Below are 25441 nucleotides of genomic sequence, written 5' to 3' on the forward strand. Positions count from 1 at the left end.
ACCTGTTCGGCGTATATTAGTAAATGAAGATGGTGCAGCATATGGTAGGTGCGAATTCAATGCTTTTGTTTCTCACTGAGGAGGGAGATTTATTTTTTGCGAATCAAGTTTTATCTTTTCTTGGTAGGTGTGACTGTGAAGAAGGGTGAGGATGAAATAAACCTGTTTGCTCCCATTGTGATTTCTGATGCAGGAATATTTAATACCTATGAGCAACTATTACCACGTGAAGTGCAAAGTAAACCAGGTGTGTGCATAAGAGAACTTCTTGATTGCAAAATATACAGAGACAAGCAAATCTACAGCTTAAAGCAAGTGATTCAGGACCAACTGGGACATAACTGATTATTTCAATTTTTCTCACTTATTGAATTGTTTGATAAGATGGAGGAGACTTAGATCATTCAGTTCATTGAGTCTGCTCCATCAGGCTTCCCCCCAACCCCATTATTCTGTCTTCTGCAAATAACCTGTAACTCCTTTACCAATTAAGAGTCTACTAAGACACAAAATACTGGAGGAACTCAGCAAGTCAGGCAGCATCCATGGAGGAATATGGACCCTCCATAGATGCTGCCTGACTCACTGAGTTCCTGCAGCATTTTGTGTGCGTGAGATGCTTAAGATTTACAGCATCTGCTGTATCTTTTGTGTTTTTAAAAACCTATCAATCTCTGCCTTGAATGTGTCCAATGACTTTGACTCCACAGCCCTCTGTGGCAACAAGTCCTAGACATTCACAGCCCTCTGGCTGAAGAAATTCCTTTTCATCTCAGTTTTAAAGAGATGTCCCTTTATTCGGAGGCTACGCCCTCAGGTCCTAGGCTCTCCTACTAAAGGAAGCATCCTCTCCATGTTCACAGTATTCATGTCTTTCGATATTTGGTATATTTCAATGAGATCCCCTTGTCCTTCTGAACAACATCAGGTACAGGCTCAGAGAGATCAAATGGTTCTTGTACATTGAGCCCTTCATTCCCCAAATCATTCTTGTGAGCCTCTTCTACTAGACCTTCTCCAGAGCTAGCACATCTTTCCTTAGATACGAGCCTAAAATTGCTTACAGTATTCTAAATCTGGTCTAAGCAACACCTTGTAAAGCCTCAGCAGTAAAATCCTTGCTTTTATTTGATTAATACTAAATAGTGATACTATTTCCCCTTTTTGGAGTCTGCAACCTATAACATAGTTTCCCTTCCTGTTTTTTGTTTACTTGAAGGTTCTGAAGGTTCAGAAAATGGCTGTGATTGACTTTGGGTCTTTGTTCTTAGGACCATTATTAACCTATTTATTTCAAAATATGCCAGTCATATGGCCAGGTTCAAAGCAACTGAATTGTTATTTTATTGAGATACAATCCGGAGTTGGCCCTTCTGACCCTTCGAGCAGTGCCCACTGATTTAACCCTATCCTAATCACGGGACAATGTACAATGATGAATTAACCTATCAACCGGCAGGTCTTTGGACTGTGGGAGGAAACTGGAGCACCTGGAGGAAACCCGAGGTCACGGAGAATGTACAAACTCCTTACAGACAGTGTCAGGAATTGACCCCTGGTACTGTAATGCTTTGTGCTAATCACTCTGCTATTGTGCTCCGTTATAATAGCTCAGTGAGGGGAGTGAGCAGTTTATTGTTCAGAAGGATTATTGTTTGAGGTTGAGGAGCCACCAGTTTAACTTGGCTCATTGAATAATGGAAACGGTGGCATTGTTTGGGCTCGTGTTCTAGAGGCATATGAAAAATGTTGCCTAGTCGCTGAGCCTAGTATTGAAAGAAATAACCAAATCATTCCAGCAAAGAGCACTGGTGGTAAGGTGCATTGTTTAAAATGAAATTTCAATTCATTGTTTTGTCAAAAGGAACATGAATTACAATTTACCTGCTTAAAAGGCAGTCCCTTTGTCTGGAATGTAATAGTGGCGATTGTTGGGACTGTGAACCAGAGAGACATTTGAAGCTAGTTGATATAAAAGGTGTTTATTCATCTCAACAAGCAAACATTCTCCTGGATATCTTCTCATTTGACTCTCTCTAGACTCAAATCACTTCCTGTTTTATGGTCTTTAGATCAAAGGTAACAGCAAATGATTCAATAAAATTTCAATAGTTATAGTGACATTGTCAGATTCAAAGTACTGAAGAAAACTTGTCCTTCCATTCTAAGATGGGAGACTCTCAATAGCTTTGCTGAGATGAAGCAATTCACAAGGATGGTCTAAAAGCTTCTAAGTACAGCAATCCCAGGCACCCAACATCAATGTTGTGAGGATCGACTCTTAGAACACAAGCACCTCTCAACCTCAATCTCCTGCCTTCTCCCTCTATCCCTTCATGCCCTGACCAATCAAGAATCTATGTCTTTGCCTTAAATAAGCATAAAAACTTGGTTTTCACAGTTGGCTGTGGCAATGAATTCCACAGTTTCACCACTCTTTGGCTAAAGAAATTGCTCCTCATCACTGTTCTAAAAAGACACCCTTCTATTCTGAAGCTGTGTCCTCTGGTCTTGCACTCTCTCACCATAGGAAATATCCTCTCCACATCTACTCTATCAAGACCTTTCACCATTCAATAGGTTTCAATTAGGTCACTCCTCATACTTCTGAATTCTGGTGAACACAGGCCCAGAGCCAGCAAACACTCTTCATATGACAAATCATTCAATCTTGGAATCATTTTTGTGAACCTCCTTTGAACACTCTCTAGTTTCAGCACAGTCTTTCTAAGATAAGGGGCCCAAAACTGCACACAATTCTTCAAGTGAGGCCTTACCAGTGCTTTATAAAGTCTCAACATTACATTCTTTTATGTTCTAGTCCTCTTGAAATGAAGGCTAACATTGGAATTGCCTTCCATCTACACAGACTCAACCTGCAAATTGATCTTTAAAGAATCCTGCACAAGGACTCCCAAGTCCCTTTGCACCTCCGTGTTTTTTTTGTATTTTCTCTCTACTTAGAAAATAGTCAAACCCTTTCACTTCTACCAAAGTGCATGACCATACACTTCCCAACACTCTTCCATCTGCCACTTCTTTGCCTATTCTCCTAATCTAAGTCCTTCTGTAGTCTACTTCCTCAAAAATACCTGCTGCTCCACGTATCTTCATATCGTCTGCAAACTTTGCAACAAAGCCATCAATTCCATCTTCCAAATCATTGACATATAACGTAAAAAGAATCGGTCCCAACACAGACCCCTGTGGAACACCACTAGTCACTGACAGCCAACCAGAAAAGGCTCCCTTTGTTCCCACTCTTTGCCTCCTGCCAATCAGCCATTGCTTTATGCATGCTAGAATCTTTCCTGTAATACCATGGGCTCATAGCTTGTTAAGCAAGCCGCATGTGTGGCACCTTATTAAAGGCCTTCTGAAAATCCAAGTATACGCATCAACCGATTCTCCTTTGTCTATCCTGCTTGATATTTTTTCAGAGAATTCCAACAGATTTGTCAGGCTAGATTTTCCCTTGAGGAAACTATGCTGACTACGTCCTATTTTATCATGCACCATGAGACCTCATCCTTAATAATCGACTCCCAACGTCTTCCCAACCACTAACTGGCCTGTAGTTTTCTTTCTTCAGTCTCTCTCCCTTCTTGAAGAGTGGAGTGACATTTGCAATTTTCCTGTCTTGAATCTAGTGATTCTTGAATTATCATTACTAATGCCTCCACAATCTCGTCAGCCACCTCTTTCAGGATCCAGGAGTGTACGCCATCTGGTCCAGGTGTCTTATCTACCTACAGACCTTTCAGTTTCCCAAGAACCTACTCTCTAGTTACGGTGACTTCACTCACTTCATGCCCCCTGACACCTGGAACTTCCACCATACTCCTAGTGTTGTCCACAGTGAAGACTGATGCAAAATACTTATTCTGTTCATCTACTTGATCTGAGATGTCCCAGGCCCTGGAACCCAGGAGGCAACATACCACCTGGGAAGCTCATTCTCACCCACAGAATTTCCTGGTCCATTCCCCTAACTAATGAATTGCCTATCACCACAATGTGCCCTTTCCCTTTTGAGTCATAGAGCTGGACTCAGTGCCAGAGACATGACCATTGTGACTTTCCTGTGTAAGGTCATCTCCCCGCCCCCCCCCAAAAAAAAACAATCTCCAATGTGATATACCTGTTGCTGAAGGGGATGGTCACAGGGATACTCTGCACTGTCTCCTTAACTCCTTGCCCCTTCCTGCTCGTCACCCAGTTTCTTGTGTCGTGTACCTTGGGTGTAACTACCTCTCTGTGTCCTATCTATCATCCCTTAAGCCTCCTGAATGATCCGGAGTTCATTTAGCTCCAACTCCTTAATGCAGAGTTTTAAAAGCTGCAGCTGGATGCACATCTTGCAGTTGTAGTCCTCAGGGACACTGGAGGTCTCCCTGCCTTCCCACATACTGCAAGAGGAGCATTCTATGTCTGTGACTATGTTTGATGTGTTAAGTGCCAAAATAGCCTGGACTGGAAGCTGAAGAAGGGTCTTGACCTGAAATGTCAGCTGTTTGCTCATTTCTGACCTGCTAAGTTCCTTCAGTATTTTGTGTGTGTTGCTTTGGACTGGAAGCTTCTATGATCTCAGCAACAATGGTGCAAAATAACTTAAACAGTATTGCTTGATTTGATGTAGGCGCGTGGCCAAGTGGTTAAGACATCGGTCCAGTGATCTGAAGGTCGCTTGTTTGAGCCTCAGCTGAGGCAGCGTGTTATGTCCTTGAGCAAGGCACTTAACTACACATTGCTCCGCGACGACACCGGTGCCAAGCTGTATCGGCCCTAGTGGCGTGGAGAGGGGAGACTTGTAGCATGGGCAACTGCCAGTCTTCCATACAACCTTGCCCAGGCCTGCATCCTGGAAACCTTCCAAGGAGCAAATCCATGGTCTCACAAGACTAATGGATGCCTATATTAGCATACCACCATTGTCTTCTGTTTGGCTGATGTCTGATGGTCAAAGCACTTTGCAAACCGTATCTCTTGGGCAGCCAACTCCCAACTATGGTTTGTTGACAGTACTGTTTCTTTACAAAGCTGCCCTTTTGATTTCAAACTGATTACTGTTTGCAGTTTAAGAATTGAAGACCGATTTTTGTTTGAATGGACGCCTGCTACATTCACATATATAATTCCGTATCTCCTGAATCCCTAGCAGCAAGGAGACGATTGACTATCCAACTACCAACGTAATGTTTCCAATGGCAGAAAGGTGTAGTCAAAGGAAGCTGGGAGCAATGGAAAGGTTGGAAAATCATTCATAACAATGTGGGTTTAATTTCTGGGGTTAATCTTTGCGCATTTTATTACTGAAATGATAAATGAGGCACCATTGAGTCAGTGGGGAAATTCTAGGCTTTACTTGATCCAGTAGTCATGTGAAGCATAACATTGGTTCAGGTCTAACATAGAACATAGAACAGCACAGCACAGTACAGGCCCTTCGGCCCACAATGTTGTGCCGACTCTCAAACCCTGCCTCTCATATAAGCCCCCACCTTAGATTCCTCCATATACCTGTCTAGTAGTCTCTTAAACTTCACTAGTGTATCTGCCTCCACCACTGACTCAGGCAGTGCATTCCACGCACCAACCACTCTCTGAGTAAAAAAACCTTCCTCTAATATCCCCCTTGAACTTCCCACCCCTTACCTTAAAGCCATGTCCTCTTGTATTGAGCAGTGGTGCCCTGGGGAAGAGGCGCTGGCTATCCACTCTATCTATTCCTCTTATTATCTTGTACACCTCTATCATGTCTCCTCTCATCCTCCTTCTCTCCAAAGAGTAAAGCCCTAGCTCCCTTAATCTCTGATCATAATGCATACTTTCTAAACCAGGCAGCATCCTGGTAAATCTCCTCTGTACCCTTTCCAATGCTTCCACATCCTATAGTGAGGTGACCAGAACTGGACACAGTACTCCAAGTGTGGCCTAACCAGAGTTTTATAGAGCTGCATCATTACATCGCAACTCTTAAACTCTATCCCTCGACTTATGAAAGCTAACACCCCATAAGCTTTCTTAACTATCCTATCTACCTGTGAGGCAACTTTCAGGGATCTGTGGACATGTACCCCGAGATCCCTCTGCTCCTCCACACTACCAAGTATCCTGCCATTTACTTTGTACTCTGCCTTGGAGTTTGTCCTTCCAAAGTGTACCACCTCACACTTCTCCGGGTTGAACTCCATCTGCCACTTCTCAGCCCACTTCTGCATCCTATCAATGTCTCCCTGCAATCTTTGACAATCCTCTACACTATCTACAACACCACCAACCTTTGTGTCGTCTGCAAACTTGCCAACCCACCCTTCTACTCCCACATCCAGGTCGTTAATAAAAATCACAAAAAGTAGAGGTCCCAGAACAGATCCTTGTGGGACGCCACTAGTCACAATCCTCCAATCTGAGTGTACTCCCTCTACCACCACCCTCTGCCTTCTGCAGGCAAGCCAATTCTGAATCCACCTGGCCAAACTTCCCTGGATCCCATGCCTTCTAACTTTCTGAATAAGCCTACCATCTTGGTACTGATAAGTATGGAAGTAGATGTTTTTCTCAGTGGAAGTCCCTAATGATGTGCAATGATAGTTACGGCAACCATTATTTTTCATTTACCTTATTCCAGCTGAGCTCCATCTTGGTCATTTCTGAGGAACTCACAGTGGTTTTTTAATAATTTACCATTGTTTTGATGGCATTTCAGATCAAGACAACGGGGAAAAAAAAAGCCTGTTACACTTGCCAATAATATCTGGGAGCCTGAAAATAATTCCTTCAGTGGTCGGCAGATTTGATGGTAATTAATCTTTCTGTTGGCCCCACAGCAATCCAGGCACTGCTGAGCTCGCTGCAGCATGGAGTGGCAGGATTAAGCGTATTTGTTGGCCTTAATGGTACTACAGAAGAGTTGGGGTTGAAAGCAGCAAATTACTGGTTCTTTAAGGAGAATAATATTGATGAGCTGTAAGTCAATCTAGTGCTTTAAATGATGACAAAACTTCTAGTAGATAACTCTCCTATGTTCGTTAGATTGAATTTTGTGAAATAACGTGAATGTGGTTCACAAATATAAACCATAAAACTATAATATGTAGGGGTAGAACTAACCCATTTGGCCTATCAAGATTGCACTGCTATTCCATCATGGCTGATTTATTATCCCTCTTAACCCCATTCTCCTGCCTTTTTGTAACCTTTGACACCCTGGCTAATCAAGAACCTGTCAATCTCCGATTCAAATATACCCAATGACTTGGCCTCTTCAACCATCTGTGGCAGTGAATTCCACAGATTCACCACTGGCTAAAGAAATTCTTCCTCATTTCTGTTCCAAAAGGACATCCTTCAGTTCTGAGGCAGTGCCCTTAAGGAAACCATGCTGACTTTGGCTTACTTTATTATGATACTAAGCATATATGAGGAAGTATTGCTGATATTCTTGGAATGACCTGGAATCTCAAATGGTTTATATACAGTATTTCAATCTGGTCATGCTATGAGCAACTGGGAGGAAAGTTATTGATTCGTTACTATAATTTATTTCCAATTTTCTTTGAAGACTTTCATTTATTGGTTATAATAATATTGAATGCAAGGAAAAGTTAGTGGTACAATGGATGGAACCACTAACTTTTCCTTGCATTCAATATTATTATAAGCTTCTTCTTTACACACTGCCCCTGCTCCCAACTCCCCAACTCACAGACACACTCTCATCCTGCACTGGTCACTTTTCATCTTTTATTGCTGCTGTTTCACATATTTATACTGCTTGTTTTATTATAATAGTGTCAGTAACATTGCCTTACATAAACATATACCTTACATTTTGTCAATCTTCAGGCCATGCCTGTCAGGGACTTGATGTTATTTTGTGACTATGTGCTGTGTATGACTATATGCACTCTGTTTTGCACCGTATGTTTGAATGACAATAAACTTGAACTTCAATTTCAACTGTGCAATCATGATGAATTCAGCTAAAGTTGCCAAGCCAAGAGTGGAGAGAAACTGGACAGAAAGCTAACCCTAAACCTTGGTGTATTTGCGATAAACTTAATCTAACTAGGAAAGGCAGAGCAGCCCTGAAAGAGCTTAAAGGAAATGAGATTGTTATCAAACCAGCAGATAAAGAGAGCAGTAGAGGCAACAATACCTGTTTGAGGCACACAGACAATTAAACAACACAGAACTCTACAATAAACTGCCAGAACCCATGTACGAGAAAACACAGGAGAAAATTAAGAACATTTTGGAAGAACTGAGGAGGGCTAACTATCTCAAGGAAGAACAGTGGAGTATCTGACAGGTACACAGCCACGGGCGAGAAAGTTGCATATTCTGCCCAAAATACACAAGAACTCAGACTTGTGGACCATTCCTGGAGAATACCTCCTGGCAAGCCTATCTCCTCAGACTGTGGCAGTGAATCATACAGGATAGCTAAGTACATGGATGCTTTCCTTAACCAGCTATGGCAAAAACACCCCAGCTACATCAAAGGCACTTGCCATTTCATCCAGCTAGTCAATTCTATGTCAGTGCCCCTGGCGGCTATACTTTTCACCGTGGACATTGTTTCTATATTGGTGCATAGACTTTCAGACAGGAAAGCCCTCATCCAGAGAGACTAGACGAAGCCTCGGTAAAACTTCTTTACGTCAGCCTGGCAAAGAATAATTTTGAAGTCAATAATGAATTCTACTTTCAAGTCAAGGGCACGGCAATGGGGAAGAAGTTTGCTCCAGCTTTGCCAATATATGCATGGCAAAGCGGGAGAAAACAGCTTATCCAAAGTGCCTGGGAAAAAAACCCATATGCCTGTACAGATATTTGAACAATATCTGGGGTGTGTGAACACATTCTGAGTCAGAATTGGAAGAATTCATCCGAATGCTGGACACTCATGACCCATCCATTAAAGTTAAGGCCACAACAAGCAGGAAGAGTATGGATTTCCTGGACAGCATGGTACTTAAACTGTAGCCAGAAACTAGCCACCAAAGTATTTTTTTTAAACCACAGACACCTACACCCTTCTGTGTACAAGTAGCCACCATCCCAAACACTTTCAGAGGCTTTGTCAAGGTACAGCTGACCCGGTTTCACCTCATTTGCACCAGGGCTGAGGACTTCCACCAGGCCACTACCATCATCTTCACTGCACTTAGACACGGGGCTACAGTGGATGAAAACTTCAAAAAGTCAGATTTGACATGTTTGAAAGTGCCACAAATCCCAGACCACAGAACAATATAGCAAGGAGACTAACACTCATAACAGGATACAGGCAGATGGCGGAGAATATCCACAGGGCAGTCAAAACCCGTTTTGAGGAAGTCAAAGCAGAAGGAGGGGGCATTGGGTTAATGTTCTATAGTTTCAGCATTCAAGAGGGGTAAAAACTTAAGGGACATACTAGTTAGTACCAAACTGTAGGGTCAGAAGCTGCAGGACATGCAAATACCTTAGAATCTTAAAGAGCTACTGGAAAGTGGGCTCAGATGGAGCAGAGAATAACTCGTGAACAGCAGAACCTGCTATATGTAATTCAGTGTAAACAATCTCTCATTATATACATAGGGGTGACAGGTAACAAAGGCTCACAGGGCATCTTAGTAATATTACTAGACAAAACCAGAACAGACTAGTTAGCAGACACTTCCTGCACCATGGAATTTTTTCTGTGGAAATCCTGGGCCTGAAAACGAACAAAAACTGGTCAAAGGTTCAAAGAAAAAGAGCAGAGAGAAGATGGATTGAAACACTACAGACATGTGTCCTAAGTGAAGCCTAAAAATGTGGGCTAGAAAATAAAAACATACTCCCCAAAATGTCAACACTAGGCCCAATAATTAAGGCAAAAATAAGTAGGTTAGATTGAGAAAATCAGAGCAGGTATAAGAGGATAATCTTTCATTTAATCAGGGAGGCCTGCATCTGCATCAAACCAACCCTACCCCTAACCCTAACATCTACATCCCTCCAAACACATCCCCATAGGCCTAAGCTCTCGCCCCACTGGAGGACCGAGTCCATTCTGGTAATTTTGAAACTAAAATGGAATTCACAAGGAGCAAGATGCCAATGAAAGCAAGTAGAGACCAGGATAATGAAGATGTGGGCCAAGAAACAAAGTGGTAGGGTGAAGTGATACGGCATCTCATGTACAAGAACTACAATGTTGATTCTAAAGTTTTTTCTAAGTTATTAGCAAATAGATTAGAAAAAGTACTTCCCTCTATTATTTCGGAAGACCAAACGGGTTTTATTAAAGGTCGTTACTCTTTTTATAATATTCGTACACTGTTAAATATCGTTTATACTCCCTCACAAAATGTTCCTGAGTGTGTTATCTCTTTAGATGCCGAGAAAGCTTTTGATAGAGTAGAATGGCCTTATTTATTTAAGGTGCTTGAAAGGTATAATTTCAGCTTGAAATTTATATCCTGGATTAAACTCTTATATTATTCTCCTGTGGCCTCGGTCCGTACTAACTCTTTAAGTTCACCTTTTTTCTCTCTTTTTCGAGGTACTCGACAAGGCTGTCCTCTTAGTCCCTTATTATTTGATATTGCATTAGAACCTCTTGCAATTGCCATTCGGGAATCTCCAAATATTACTGGGATAACTCGGGGCTTAAAGTCCCATAAATTATCACTCTATGCTGATGATTTACTTTTATATATTTCTAATCCTCAAAAATCCATCCCGGCTGTTTTAGAGTTATTAGCACAATTTGGTCTTTTTTCAGGTTATAAATTAAATCTTAGTAAGAGTGAACTCTTTCCGATTAATAAACAACTTCCCTTATATTATAAATTTCCATTTAAATTGATTAATAATTATTTTTCATATCTTGGGATTAAAATTACTTGTAAATACAAAGATTTATTTAAGGCTAACTTTTTACCATTAATAGACCATATTACTCAACTTTCATCTAAATGGCTTCCTTTATATGTAACTTTGATTGGTCGTATTAACGCAGTTAAGATTTTTTTTTGCCAAAATTTTTATATATATTTCAGGCGTTACCAATCTTTGTTCCAAAATCTTTTTTTGACAAAGTTGACTCTAAAATTTCTTCATTTATTTGGCAGAATAAAAACCCGAGACTGGGTAAAATACATTTACAGAAAGCTAAGAGAGATGGAGGTTTAGCATTACCTAACTTTAGATTTTATTATTGGGCAATTAATATTCGACATATGAAATTCTGGTTACTGGACCAGGATATACTATCCATTCCTAAATGGGTAGCATTGGAATTACAATCTGTTCAGGGTTTTACACTTGGCTCTATTTTAGGTTCCTCTCTTCCTTTTGATTGGAGATGCCTTAAACAGGTGTCTAACCCGATAGTTAAATATACCTTGCGTATTTGGTTTCAAGTCAGAAAATTTTTTGATCTTAATCAATTTGGGTTAGCGATTCCTATTTTAGGTAACATATTTTTTCCTCCCTCTTTTACGGATCATGCTTTTCAAATTTGGAAGACTAAGGGTATTTCACGGTTTTTGGATTTATTTTTAGATGGTTCCCTTATGTTGTTTGAACAATTATCTAATAAATAGAATTTATCAAGAATACATTTTTTAAAGATATTTACAAGTTACAAATTTTCTAAGTACTATACTTCCTTCCTTTCCAATGCTCCCTCCTACATACATTTTAGATACTATAATCAACCTTAATCCATGTCAGAAAGGTGCATCGGCTATGATTTATAATATTATTATGAAACTTAGGAAAGCTCCATTTGATAAGATTAGGGTAGATTGGGAACAGGAATTGGGGTTTACCATTTCTGTGGATGACTGGGGGCAGATTTTACAATTAGTCAATACTTCCTCTATCTGTGCTAAACATTCCCTAATTCAATTTAAAGTTGTTCATAGAGCACATATGTCCAAAGATAAGTTAGCGCGCTTTTATTCTCATATTAATCCTTTTTGTGATAGATGTCCGGGGCAGATAGCCTCTTTAACTCATATGTTTTGGTCTTGCCCTACTTTGGAAACTTTTTGGAGACATTTTTAATATTATCTCCAAGGTATTGAATATAGATATCTCTCCTCACCCTATTACTGCTATCTTTGGACTACCTAAAATTTCCAGTAATCTTTCTCCTTCTGCCCGTAGAATGATTGCATTTCTTACTTTAATGGCGAAAAGATGTATCTTACAACATTGGAAAGAGCTTAATGCTCCAACTACCTTTTTTTGGTTTTCTCAGACGATATTATGCTTGAACTTGGAGAAAATTAGAAGCAATCTGTATGACTCCTCATTTAAATTTGAGCAGACTTGGAGATCTTTTATTCAATATTTTCATTTAATGTAATATATACCCTTCTTGTTTTTTTCACTGTTTTTAATGGAGGTCGGGATTGAGGACGTGATTTTAAGTTTAACTCTGTTTGGTTTCAAGTTAGCCCATTGCTTTGCGTTGCTTTAGTTAGTTGCACGGTGGGTTTTTTTTGGGGGTTTTTTTTTCTTTTTCTCCATTGATATATATATATATATATAAAATTAGTATACTATTATGTTACCTTGGTATGTTATGTTTAAATTACATTGTTTGTAGTTTTTTTTTGTATTAATATCTTCTGTAATTTTATTATATTCTAACAATGTATTAGTGTCTATATGGCTTACCTTTTTGTATACTTATTCAATAAAAAGATTTAAAAAGAAAGAAGAACTACAGACACGAGAGGGACATTTTTCCCATTGCCCGTATAATCACAACCTAACCCTTGGTGAATTTGCCTTTACACATACTGACACATCAACCATTCCCTGAACTAAAGACAAACTAGTTTCAATTCCACATCCAAATAATTTCAGCGTCCATTGATGAAAAATTAGAAATTTAAAGATGTATGAAAAAAGATATAATCACATGGGTGAAAGTTGTACAGATAAACAAGAAACACAAAGACCTGATTAAAACATGTCGATTCACATTTGTCCACAGCAACAGGTTCATAAGAGTGATCCCAGGAATGAAAGGGTTAATGTGTGAGGAGCATTTGATGGCTCCAGGCCTGTACTCGCTGGAGTTTAGAAGAATGAGGGGGGATCTCATTGAAACCTATCAAATATTGAAAGGCCGAGATAGAGTGGATATGGAGAGGATGTTGCATGTAGTGGGGGAGTCTGGGACCAGAGGGCACAGCTCAGAATAGAAGGATGTTCATTTAGAACAGAGATGAGGAATTTCTTTAGCCAGAGCATGGTGAATCTGGACTTCATTGCCACAGGTGATTGTGGAGGCCAAGTCATTGGGAATATTTAAAGAGAGATTGATAGGTTCTTGATTAGTAAGGGTGTCAAAGGTTGCAACGAGAAGACGTGAGAGTGGAGTTGAGAGAGATAATAAATCAGCCATGATGCAGTGGCAAAGCTGGCTTGATGGCCAAATGGCCTCAGTCTGCGCTCCTTTGTTTTATGGGCTTGTATTAGTTTACTTAACCTTAAGTAAAGCCTCCATTCCAAGCAACATCTACCACCTTCTTTTCTGTTATGTACAAAGGCCACTGAAGGTACTTGTCACCATGATATTGCAGTTGGAGTCTGTCAAGATTTGGGACCAACATTTGGTTTCTTTTCTACAATTCCCCACCTAGCCACCTCCCATTGTTCTCACACACTGTTAATCAAAATAATGCCAGACAGGTGGCACAACTCATAGACAAAACTGCCAGTGTTTTAGGTTGTAAAATCCAACACACTCAGCCCCCACAATTAACTGAGAACTGTTAGCAATGGGTAGAATATGGAGGTGGCTCTGAGAAATCCACTATGTAAAACCACAAACTTACTGAGAACCAGAAATAATGATAAAGATTAACTTTATATGTATGTCAAAGCATATAGTAAAATACATCATTTATGACCAATCAAATGTGAGGATTGTGCTGGGCAAGTGTTGCTTTGCTTCTAGCGCCAACATAGCATACCCACAACTTGCTGACCCTAACCGTACATCTTTGCAATGTGGAAGGGTCCAGGAGCACCTGGAGGAAACCCACGTGGTCATGGGGAGAATATACAAACTGCTTACAGAGAGCAGTGGGAATCGAACCCCGAGCTTACAGCTGGTGCTGTAAAGTATTGCACTGACCATTACGCTACTGTGCTGTCCTTTTGCTACCATGCCATCTTTGTGCAAATTGCTAAGAATTTTTCAGGACTGGCATTTCTGTTATGCAAGGAGAATGACAGAAACAGATCTGCAATGATATCAATGAACATTCGATGGTTGTATGACCATTTCAGTCCCTGTGACCCTGATTTCCCAATTATCTGCATTAGGAGCAGGCACAATGGGGGACCTCTTGGGGATGACTTGGTAACTGGCTATATATCAAAGGTTATTGAATGTAATGTTTTAACTATTCTGAGAATCTGACAGATAAAAAGAATTTTCTTCTACAAACGTTTGTAGATTATTAAATTACAATCTGCTATGCAGATTCCAAGGTTGTTAAATGAATAAACTGTTAGCTGTACTTTTCATTGATATTATTTCAGATTCATAAAATACTTCTCACTCAAGGATAAAGATTTCACTGAAAGATGTCCAATCATGTTTGTATCCTTTCCATCAGCTAAAGATCCTACTTGGAATGACAGGTTTGAAGGTAATTGGCAGCAGGTATTGATTTAGAAGCTCTACACCAATATTGCACCTTGCATTATAGTTGCTCCCTAACAGGTCGCTAAGAAAACATGACATTGTTGAACATGTATCTGAAGATGCAATCACGAAGAATTCTGCAGATGCTGGAAATTCAAGCAACACACATCAAAGTTGCTGGTGAATGCAGCAGGCCAGGCAGCATCTGTAGGAAGAGGTACAGTTGACGTTTCGGGCCGAGAAGAAAGAGCTAGTAAGAGATTTAAGAGGGGGAGGGGGAGATCCTTCTGCTAATGCCCCACCTCCCCCTCGTACCCCATCTGTTATTTATATACACACATTCCTTCTCTCTCTCCTTTTTCTCCCTCTGACTATACCCCTTGCCCATCCTCTGGGTTCACCTCCTTCCCTCTTTTCCTTCTCCCTGGGCCTCCTGTCCCATGATCCTCTCATATCCCTTTTGCCAATCACCTGTCCAGCTCTTGACTCCATCCCTCCCCCTCCTGTCTTCTCCTATCATTTTGGATCTCCCCCTCCCACTCCCACTTTCAGATCTCTTACTAGCTCTTCCTTCAGTTAGTCCTGACGAAGGGTCTCGGCCTGAAACGTCGACTGCACCTCTTCCTATAGATGCTGCTTGGCCTGCTGCGTTCACCAGCAACTTTGATGCATGTTGCTTGAATTTCCAGCATCTGCAGAATTCCTGTTGTTTGCCTTTCCCATCTTTCTCATTTTGACTCTTTTGCCATTTAGCAAAACTTATTAACAGAGCGTTCTGCCTCAGAGAGTTGAAGGTCAGAGGGGATGGTAAAGACCCGGCACGGATGAGAGCTGGGATCAGAGGGGGGAGGGGGGAGGCTGGGGGTGTCAATGGAGAGGGGAGGGTTGGGGTGAGAGGAAGATGGAGCCTCTGAGGGCCCAGGAGCTGACGGTGGGATCTGAGGGAGACGGGATTGCAGAGTATTGGTGGGGGAAGGGGAGACGGGAGTCACAACAGCAGCACATAAAGACCCGGCCTGGAGTTCAAGGCCGGAGTCGCAGTTGGTGGTTGCGTAATCACTGTGAAGGTGTCCATGGTCGTGGCTGGAGTCCGGGTTTTGAATATGCCCTGAGGTGTTGGAGCCGCCGAGATCAATGGCAGGCGCCGCAATTGAAAGTACATGCCTGCTAGCGTCGGGGCCGGCAGGCTCTGGAGTCCGTAAATGTAAGATCTTACGATCTTTGCCTAACATGACAAAGTCAAAAAAACGGCGATTGCAGGCGTGGATCCGACGGAGGATGAAATAGCGGGTAGGACCATTACAGACGGCGAAGAAAGTGTCCCGAAGGTGTGGAAGGGTCTGGGATAGGGACACCAAGTACCTCCTCATGGCGGAGAGCGTCGCCTTCAGAGCTTGACGGGAGAAGCGGCGAGAGGCAGAGTCAATAAAATGTGAGTACCTGGGATCCTCAGAAGGTCCAAATTGAGAGGCTTGGAAACGAATCCTAAAGCCAACTGGAGTTTTTCTCTCTCTCTCTCCTTTTTCTCCCTCTGTCCCTCACTATACCCCTTGCCCATCCTCTGGGTTTTTCTCCCCCCTCCCCCTTTCTTTCTCTCTGGGCCTCCTGTTCCATGATCCTCTCATATCCCTTTTGCCAATCAACTGTCCAGCTCTTGGCTCCATCCCTCCCCCTCCTGTCTTCTCCTATCATTTTGGATCTTCCCCTCTCCCTCCTACTTTCAAATCTCTTACTAGCTCTTTCGGTTAGTCCTGATGAAGGGTCTCGGCCCGAAACGTCGACTGTACCTCTTCCTAGAGATGCTGCCTGACCTGCTGCGTTCACCAGCAACTTTGATGTGTATTGCATGCATCTGAAGACTTTTGGTTTGATGTCTTGTTCACAAGATTAGGTGATTGCTCTCTGGCATCAGGAGCCCTATATATAATATTACTTAAGCTGGAAAGGGAATGTGAGCCATTCTTGCCAGGGTTTCTGTTATTATATATGGATGCCATTGGGTGATTTAGGATGAAACCAAGAATAGATTCGGATGCAGTGATAATTAACAACTCTGCATACCTGCTGCTCACATTGAAAAGTGACTAGGTATTCAGATTGGAATGTATGGAAGCATATGTCACCAAGACACAGTTGAGGAATGACCAGCAACCATCCTATTCCAAGCTACATTAAAGTACATATCATGTTTCCCTTACCATAAACATAACTTGAGAAGTTCACACTAGAGTAACTTCACCACCCTGGGGAAGGACTGAACTTGTCAGCTACGACCATGTCTTTGGGCATTCAAGCCTTTTAAGTTTCAAAAGCACAATACTATCACCAAGGACAATTCTGCTAATTTTAAAATGAGGAAAACACAATCAAAAAAGCTACTTTTGTATTTAAAGGCAAATCCAGTATGGTTATAATTACCATAGTACGTTATGAGTGGTTTGAAAAATGGGAAGATAAACGTGTGAAGAAGCGAGGAGAAGACTATGAAAATTTAAAGATGGATATTGCCAGAAATTTGATTGACCAAACTACTGAGTACTTTTCACAACTCAAAGACAAGGTATGCTTACTTTGTATCATATAATAGCAAACTATTTTGTATTTGCAATGATAAAATATTAAATGGTGAAAGTTGCTTTTCATAGATAATGTTGCAAGGGTAAAAATTATTAGTTTATTCTACAGTAAGATAAATTGAAGGATTAACAGTTAAGAAACATCCTAGGATGGGATTTTTTTGGTGATATTTAATTGAGAGTGAGAAATAAATGGCTTATCCAAGGAAATTTATTGTTAACAGAGAAGTTAATTATAAATACTGTAAAAAGAGCTTCTGCAGATGCTGGAAATCCTGAGCAACACACACACAAAATGCTAGAGGAACTCAGCAGGTTAGGCAGGGTCTATGGAAATGAATAAGCTTTTCGAGCTGAGACCCTTCGTCAGGGATTTAAGTTAATTGGTAGATAGGTTCAAGATGATTGAGGAAAAAAAACTTGATCCACTCATTGAATGGCAAGCCTCTGGAATGCTGGCTGAAAAGCTGATTGAGATCAATATTGTATTTTGTACATTATGTACTTGGATGAGCCATAACATGCTAGTCTATGGACCAAGAACATGGAAATGGGGTTAACTAAGTATCCTTGCATGCAGCATTGATGCAATGGGCCAAATAGTTGCCTCCTGTCCTGCAAATTTCTACAACTTTTGTATCTGTGTCATGAGTACAAATACTTGTAAACTACAGCTGTCATTTCTACTTTCCAATTGCTTTTGTCTAACTTACCTTCTTTGTGTTGGAATACTTTCTAGATTGAGTTCATCAATGTTGGCTCTCCACTCACCAATCAGTTTTACATTGCTGCTTCACATGGAGAGATGTACGGTGTTAACCATGGCTTGTCCCGGTTCGCTCCAGAGACCATTGCCTCCTGTAGAGCAAAAACTCCAGTCAAGAACCTTTACTTAACAGGTATACTACCTCACATCATACAGTGGAAAGAATTTAACATTCAGTATAGAAGCTGTAAGATTTTTTCAATTGGCTTAAAAATATTGAACCTCACACTAAGAGCTAGTGAATGGAAAGCAAGTCTGAAGTGAAAAGTGAGGGCATACATCTTCAGAAATGAGGAGGCTGGAGCAAGCCAGTGATAAGCTGAATTACAACTGCAGTGATAAAGGTCTGAGAGTTACAAGGACCCCAACAGATTTGCAGGTGAAGTGTCGCCTTACCTAAAAGAACTGTTTAGGTTCCTGAATGGTAGTGAGGGAGGAGATGTAGGGGCAGGTATAGCACTTGTTCCGTTTGCACGGATAAGTGCCAGGAGGGATATCAGTGGGGAGGGACAAATGGACAAGGGAGTCACGTAGGGAGCGATCCCTGTGGAAAGCAGAAAGTGGGGGGAAGGAAAAGATGTGCTTGCTGGTGGGATCCTGTTGGAGATGGTGGAAGTTTCAGAAAATTATGTACATAGAAATAGGTGGCAGGGAATTCAGAGGATTGCAGACTACCCTGCGTGTCAGTGACCAGAATGCTTCACTCTCTGAGAGGCTGAATGTCTTCTTCACCTGGTTTGATACTCAGAACAAAGTGTTGGTGAGGAAGGCACCCCTCCCTGCAGGAGAGCAGACACTTCATCTGGCTGAAATTGAGGTGAGGAAGTCCCTGGCCAAAGTCAACCCACATAGAGCTGCAGGGCCCAACAAAATGTCAGGTCAGGTTCTGAAAGACTCCAGCCCAGCTGAAGGATATGTTCAACATCTCCCTGGAACAATCCATTGTCCCCTCGTTTTTCAAGGCGGCAACCATCATTCCAGTGCCAAAAAATGTGACAGTAACCTGCCTAAATGACTATCATCCAGTGGCATTAACATCAACCATTATGAAATGCTTTGAGCAACTAGCCATGAAGCATATTTAAATATACCCACAGACTTGGCCTCCACTGCAGTCTGTGGCGGAGCATTCCAGACTTTCACCACTCTTCTCACTAAAAAAAAATCCATCCTTACCTCTGTTTTAAAAGGATGTCCCTCAATTTTGAGGCTGAGCTCTCTAGTTCCTTATGCCTCCATCACAGGAAACATCCTCTCCATAACCACCTTATCTAGTCCTTTCAACATTCGGTAGGTTTCAGTGAGATTCCTCCCCCCCCACATTCTTCTAAATTCCAGTGAGTACAGTCCCAAAGCTGCCAAACGCTCCTCATATGTTAACCCCTTCATTCCCAGAATCATCCTCGTGAACCTCCTCTGGACACACTCCAATAACAGTACATCCTTTCTGAGATAAGGGGCCCAAAACTGTTGACAATATTCCAAGTGTGGCCTGACTAGTGTCTTATAAAGCTTCAGCATTATCTCCTTGTTTTAATATTCTTTTCCCCTTGAAATGAATGCCAACATTGCATTTTCCTTCTTTACCACAGACTCGACCTGTAAATTAACCCTCTGGGGGTCTTGCACAAGGCCTCCTAGGTCCCTCTGATGTTTGAATTTTCTCCCCATTTAGATAATAGTTTTCACCATTGTTCCTTCTACCAAATGCATTATCGTACATTTCCCAACACTGTATTCCATCTGCCACTTTTTTGCCTACCCTTCCAATTTGTCTAAGTCCTGCTGCAATCGCATTGCTTCCTCACACTACCTACCCCTTCACCTATTTTCGTATCATCCGCAAACTTACAACTCCTTCCTTGATGAAGCCAATTATCATTAATGAATTGTGCAAAACATGCCTTTGAACATATGCCCTATAATATATTGGATATAAACAACATATACAAATGTATAAGTTTTGTATAATTTAAGAAACAAATAGTTGGAAGTTGGACCCAGTGGTTAAGTTACTGGAACAGTATCCATAGATCTGGATAGGAGAGTTTACAGATAAAATAAGGATGAGCAACTAAATAAAGCATGAATAAGAAAGCTGCTATCATTAGTGTTGATCACAAAGCTGACAGACTGACAATGAAATCTGCTATCTTTGAAATGTGCTCTGTTTGAAGTGTGACACTAGGTCGAGCAATATGGTTGACCACAAATTGCCCCTCAGTGGTTGATAGCTGAACAAGACACTCAGTTCAGACAATAAGTGGACAGACAATAAATACTGGCATCGTCAATGAGATCTGTGAATGAATAAATAAAATACTTTTTAGTCAGACTGTCAAAGTAGTTCAGAGTGATAGAATTGTGTTGCAATGCAGTATTTTGCTGGTTTTTGTCCAACTTCTCAATTTTAAAACAACCACTTAAAAACAATGGTTTGTTTGCAGTAACACACATCAAAGTTGCTGATGAACGCAGCAGGCCAGGCAGCATCTCTAGGAAGAGGTACAATTGACGTTTCAGGCCGAGACCCTTCGTCAGAACTAACTGAAGGAAGAGCTCGTAAGAGATTTGAAAGTGGGAGGGGAGGGGGAGATCCAAAATGATAGGAGAAGACAGGAGGGGGAGGGATGGAGCCAAGACCTGGACAGGTGATTGGCAAAAGGGGATATGAGAGGATCATGGGACAGGAGGCCCAGGGAGAAAGACAAGGGGGGTGGGGAACCCAGAGGATGGGCAAGGGGTATAGTGAGAGGGACAGAGAGAGAAAAAGAATGTGTGTATTTAAATAACAGATGGGGTACGAGGGGGAGGTGGGGCATTAGCGGAAGTTAGAGAAGTCAATGTTCATGCCATCAGGTTGGAGGCTACCCAGATGGAATATAAGGTGTTGTTCCTCCAACCTGAGTGTGGCTTCATCTTTACAGTAGAGGAGGCCGTGGATAGACATATCAGAATGGGAATGGGATGTGGAATTAAAATATGTGGCCACTGGGAGATCCTGCTTTCTCTGGTGGACAGAGCGTAGGTGTTCAGCGAAACGGTCTCCCAGTCTGCGTCGGGTCTCACCATTATATAGAAGGCCACATCAGGAGCACCGGATGCAGTATATCACCCCAGCCGACTCACAGGTGAAGTGTCACCTCACCTGGAAGGACTGTTTGGGGCCCTGAATGGTGGTAAGGGAGGAAGTGTAAGGGCATGTGTAGCACTTGTTCCACTTACAAGGATAAGTGCCGGGAGGGAGATCGGTGGGGAGGGATGGGGGGGACGCAATGGATAAGGGAGTCATGTAGGGAGCGATCCCTGCAGAAAGCAGATAGAGGGGGGGAGGGAAAGATGTGCTTAGTGGTGGGATCCCGTTGGAGGTGGCGGATGTTACGGAGAATAATATGTTGGACCCGGAGGCTGGTGGGGTGGTAGGTGAGGACAAGGGGAACCCTATTCCTAGTGGGGTGGCAGGAGGATGGAGTGAGAGCAGATGTACGTGAAATGGGGGAGATGCGTTTGAGAGCAGAGTTGATGGTGGAGGAAGGGAAGCCCCTTTCTTTAAAAAAGGAGGACATCTCCTTTGTCCCAGAATGAAAAGCCTCATCCCGAGAGCAGATGCGGCGGAGACAGAGGAATTGCGAGAAGGGGATGGCATTTTTGCAAGAGACAGGGTGAGAAGAGGAATAGTCCAGATAGCTGTGAGAGTCAGGAGGCTTATAGTAGACATCAGTAGATAAGCTGTCTCCAGAGATAGAGACAGAAAGCTCTGGAAAGGAGAGGGAGGTGTCGGAAATGGACCAGGTAAACTTGAGGGCAGGGTGAAAGTTGGAGGCAAAGTTAATGAAGTCAATGAGCTCAGCATGCGTGCAGGAAGCACCATATCCCTTTTGCCAATCACCTGTCCAGCTCTTGGCTCCATCCCTCCCCCTCCTGTCTTCTCCTATCATTTTGGATCTCCCCCTCCCACTTTCAAATCTCTTACTAGCTCTTCCTTCAGTTAGTCCTGACGAAGGGTCTGGGCCTGAAACGTCGACTGTACCTCTTCCTAGAGATGCTGCCTGGCCTGCTGCGTTCACCAGCAACTGTGTTGCTTGAAATTCCAGCATCTGCAGAATTCCTGGTGTTTGCGTTTGCTTGCAGTGTAGTGTGGAAATAGGAGTGAATGTCCTACTACCTCTTACCTTTATCTTTTCAGGTCAGGATGTATTTTCATGTGGTTTCCTTGGAGCCAGCCATGGGGCCATTATTTGTGCATCTGAAGTTCTTCACCGTAATCTGTACTACGATATCCTGAAATTTAGGAAGAACATCAAAAAAGGCGAAGCCAAAAAGGAAGCTTAAATGTGCGGAGAATGCTTAAGAATGCGGTGTTAATTTTTTAATTCTGCTTCAGTGATAACCAATGTTGACAGGGGAGGTCAAATGCCTCAGATGATTTTGTCTATGGGACTACTATTTAGTCACTGTGATGTGTGTCAGTGTAAGAGTGGCTTCTTGAGTCTTTGTACAGATGATAACCTTTCACATAACAAATCTATACGAATTGTATTGTACACAACAGATGGTTCATCCAGATTATCTTGTGCAAATTGTAACTTTATTTTGCTCTCAGAATCCAGTCACACTGCTTGGATTATTAATCATTAAAAATTTAATATGCAATGATTCACCAAGAATTGTGTTGTTTGGAAACTTACTCATTAAGTATGCTTTAATAGCTCAGACATCAAAGAAGTGGCCATAAATCTCATGAATTAACCAGATTACCAGATACTTTGCAAAAAAAAACACACACAGGCTACTTGTTTCCAAAGTGATTTCTTATTTTTGAATCTAAATTCTAGATTTTTCCTGTTATATGAAACATCCTTGTCCACGTCCACTCTGTTTAAGACCCGTCAAAGTCTATGTTTTAGTCACTTCTTCTCACTCTGTAAACTCCAACTGTGCACATTTTGCCACTTCAATCATTGCTCACAAAACCACTCCTCCCAATTACAGGACCTTGTCAATCTTCTCCGAACTGCTTCCAAGTTATTAACATTCTTCCTTAAGGAGACTAATAATGTATATGATAATGCACACAGAATGCTGGAGGAATTTAGCAAGTCAAGCAGGTTTTCTGGAGAGGAATAAAGAGCTGACATTTTGGGATGAGACCCTTTTATCAGGACTGGCTATGATACTCTGCAAGTTCAGATTCAGTACAGTGCAGCTTTGACTTTATACTGTTTGGTGTCTTTGGTGCATGTCCTGGCAGATGGCAAAGACAGTAGAGTGGCATTTCACCTCATTCTGAAATCAGGCATGGAATTTACATAATGGTCACATTTAAGCATCTACCAGATTTGAAACCATCAATAATAAAAAATCTAACCAATAATACTAATCATAAACCAATGCTATTTGTAGAGCATTGTTGTTTATCTTTTATACTGGATATAAAAACTTCTGAAATACCAAGATTTGTTTAATTATGGAGTTGCTGGTCACCATGAAATGAAAGTGCACTGTCTGTGGTTAAAGTTAGATGGTTGCAGTTTAAAATCAAGGGATAAGGGTCTGACTTGATCAGAGTCAGAATTGGGTTTATTATCATTGATGTATGTGTGAAATTTGTTTGTTTCTCAGTAGTACCATGCAATACATAAAAATTACTGTAAATTACAATATAAAATATAAACAGTGTAAAGAGAGAGCAAAATAGTGAGGTTGTTCTCATGGACCATTCAGAAATCTGATGGCAGAGGGGAAGAAGCTGCTCTTACAGCATTGAGTGTGCTCCTGTAGCTCCTTGGTGGTAAGCAATGAGAAGAGGGCGTGTCCTGAGTGGTAAGGATTCTTCATGATGGATGGTGCTTTCTTGAGGTATTGCCTTTTAAAGATGTCCTTGATGGTAGGGAGGCTAATACCCATGATGAGTCTACAACTCTCTCCAGATTTTTCTGATCCTGTGCACTGGACAGTGATGCAACCAGTGAGAATGCTCTCCATTGTGCATCTGTAGAAGTATGCTAGAATCTTTGGTAACATATTAAATCTCAAATTTCAATGAAATATAACTGTTGGTTTGCCTTCTTTGCAATTGCATTGGTATGTTGGGCCTGGAATAGATTTTTTAAGATGTTAACACCCAGGAACATGAAACCACTCTCACTTTCCACTGCTGACCCCTCAACGAGGACTTGAATGGATGAAGGAAAGGCAGTGGATGTTGTCTACATGGTCTTTGAAAAGGTTCCACAATGGAAGTTGGTCACGAATGTCAGTCACTTTGCATTCAGATTGAAGTAGTAAATTGGATTCAGCATTGGCTTCATTGGAAAATGCAGAGAGTAGATGGTTGCCTCTCTGATTGGAGGCCTGTGACTAGTGGAGGGCCGGGTCCATTGTTTTATATATCAACAATCTGGATGGTATTGTGGTAAACTGGATCAGCAAATTTCCAGATAAAACTGAGGTTCGGTGCAGAAGGCTGTCAAAGCAGCCAGAGGGATCTGGACCAGCTAGAAAAATGGAAAGTGGCAGGTGGAATTTAATGCAGACAAGAGGTGACACTTTGGGCCGAGACTCCAATAGTCATAGTCATACTTTATTGATCCTGGGAGAAATTGGTTTTTGTTACAGTTGTACCATCAATAATAAATAGTAATAGAATAGTAATAAATAGTTAAATAGTAATATGTAAATTATGCCAGTAAATTATGAAATAAGTCCAGGACCAGCCTATTGGCTCAGGGTGTCTGACCCTCCAAGGGAGGAGTTGTAAAGTTTGATGGCCACAGGCAGGAATGACTTCCTATGACGCTCTGTGTTGCATCTCGGTGGAATGAGTCTCTGGCTGAATGTACTCCTGTGCCCACCCAGTACATTATGTAGTGGATGGGAGACATTGACCAAGATGGCATGCAAATTAGACAGCATCCTCTTTTCAGACACCACCATCAGAGAGTCCACTTCCATCCCCACAACATCACTGGCCTTACGAATGAGTTTGTTGATTCTGTTGGTGTCTGCCACCCTCAGCCTGCTGCCCCAGCACACAACAGCAAACATGATCGCACTGGCCACCACAGACTCGTAGAACATCCTCAGCATCATCCGACAGATGTTAAAGGACCTCAGTCTCCTCAGGAAATTGAGACGGCTCTGACCCTTCTTGTAGACAGCCTCAGTGTCCTTTGACCAGTCCAGTTTATTGTCAATTCGTATCCCCAGGTATTTGTAATCCTCCACCATGTCCACACTGACCCCCTGGATGGAAACAGGGGTCACCAGTGCCTTAGCTCTACCACCAGCTCCTTAGTCTTTTTCACATTAGTATTGGAAAATTATGGGGAAGATGCCAGAATAAGGTGGTGTATGCGGGGAGGAGGGGGGGAGATCAAGCTAGAAGGCGATAAGTGAAGCCTGGTCAGGGGGAAAGTAGGTGGGTGGGCGGTGGTGGTGAAGTGA

The 25441-nt window shown here is 41.9% G+C and overlaps 1 protein-coding gene across 1 annotated transcript; it reads left to right on the forward strand.

The window, feature by feature from the left end:
• Position 1: 1 nt before the first annotated feature.
• Positions 2-23964, forward strand: LOC134340203 (all-trans-retinol 13,14-reductase-like; the record flags this gene model as incomplete). Its single annotated transcript, XM_063037179.1, has 7 exons — positions 2-44; positions 128-247; positions 6831-6969; positions 14548-14657; positions 17047-17213; positions 17969-18128; positions 22182-23964. Coding segments are annotated over 7 exons (885 nt in total), but the record flags the coding sequence as incomplete, so codon positions are not given.
• Between the last annotated feature and the right edge of the window lie 1477 nt (positions 23965-25441).

Source organism: Mobula hypostoma, chromosome X1 (genome assembly GCF_963921235.1).
Source record: "Mobula hypostoma chromosome X1, sMobHyp1.1, whole genome shotgun sequence".
NCBI classification, from domain to species: Eukaryota; Metazoa; Chordata; class Chondrichthyes; order Myliobatiformes; family Myliobatidae; genus Mobula; species Mobula hypostoma.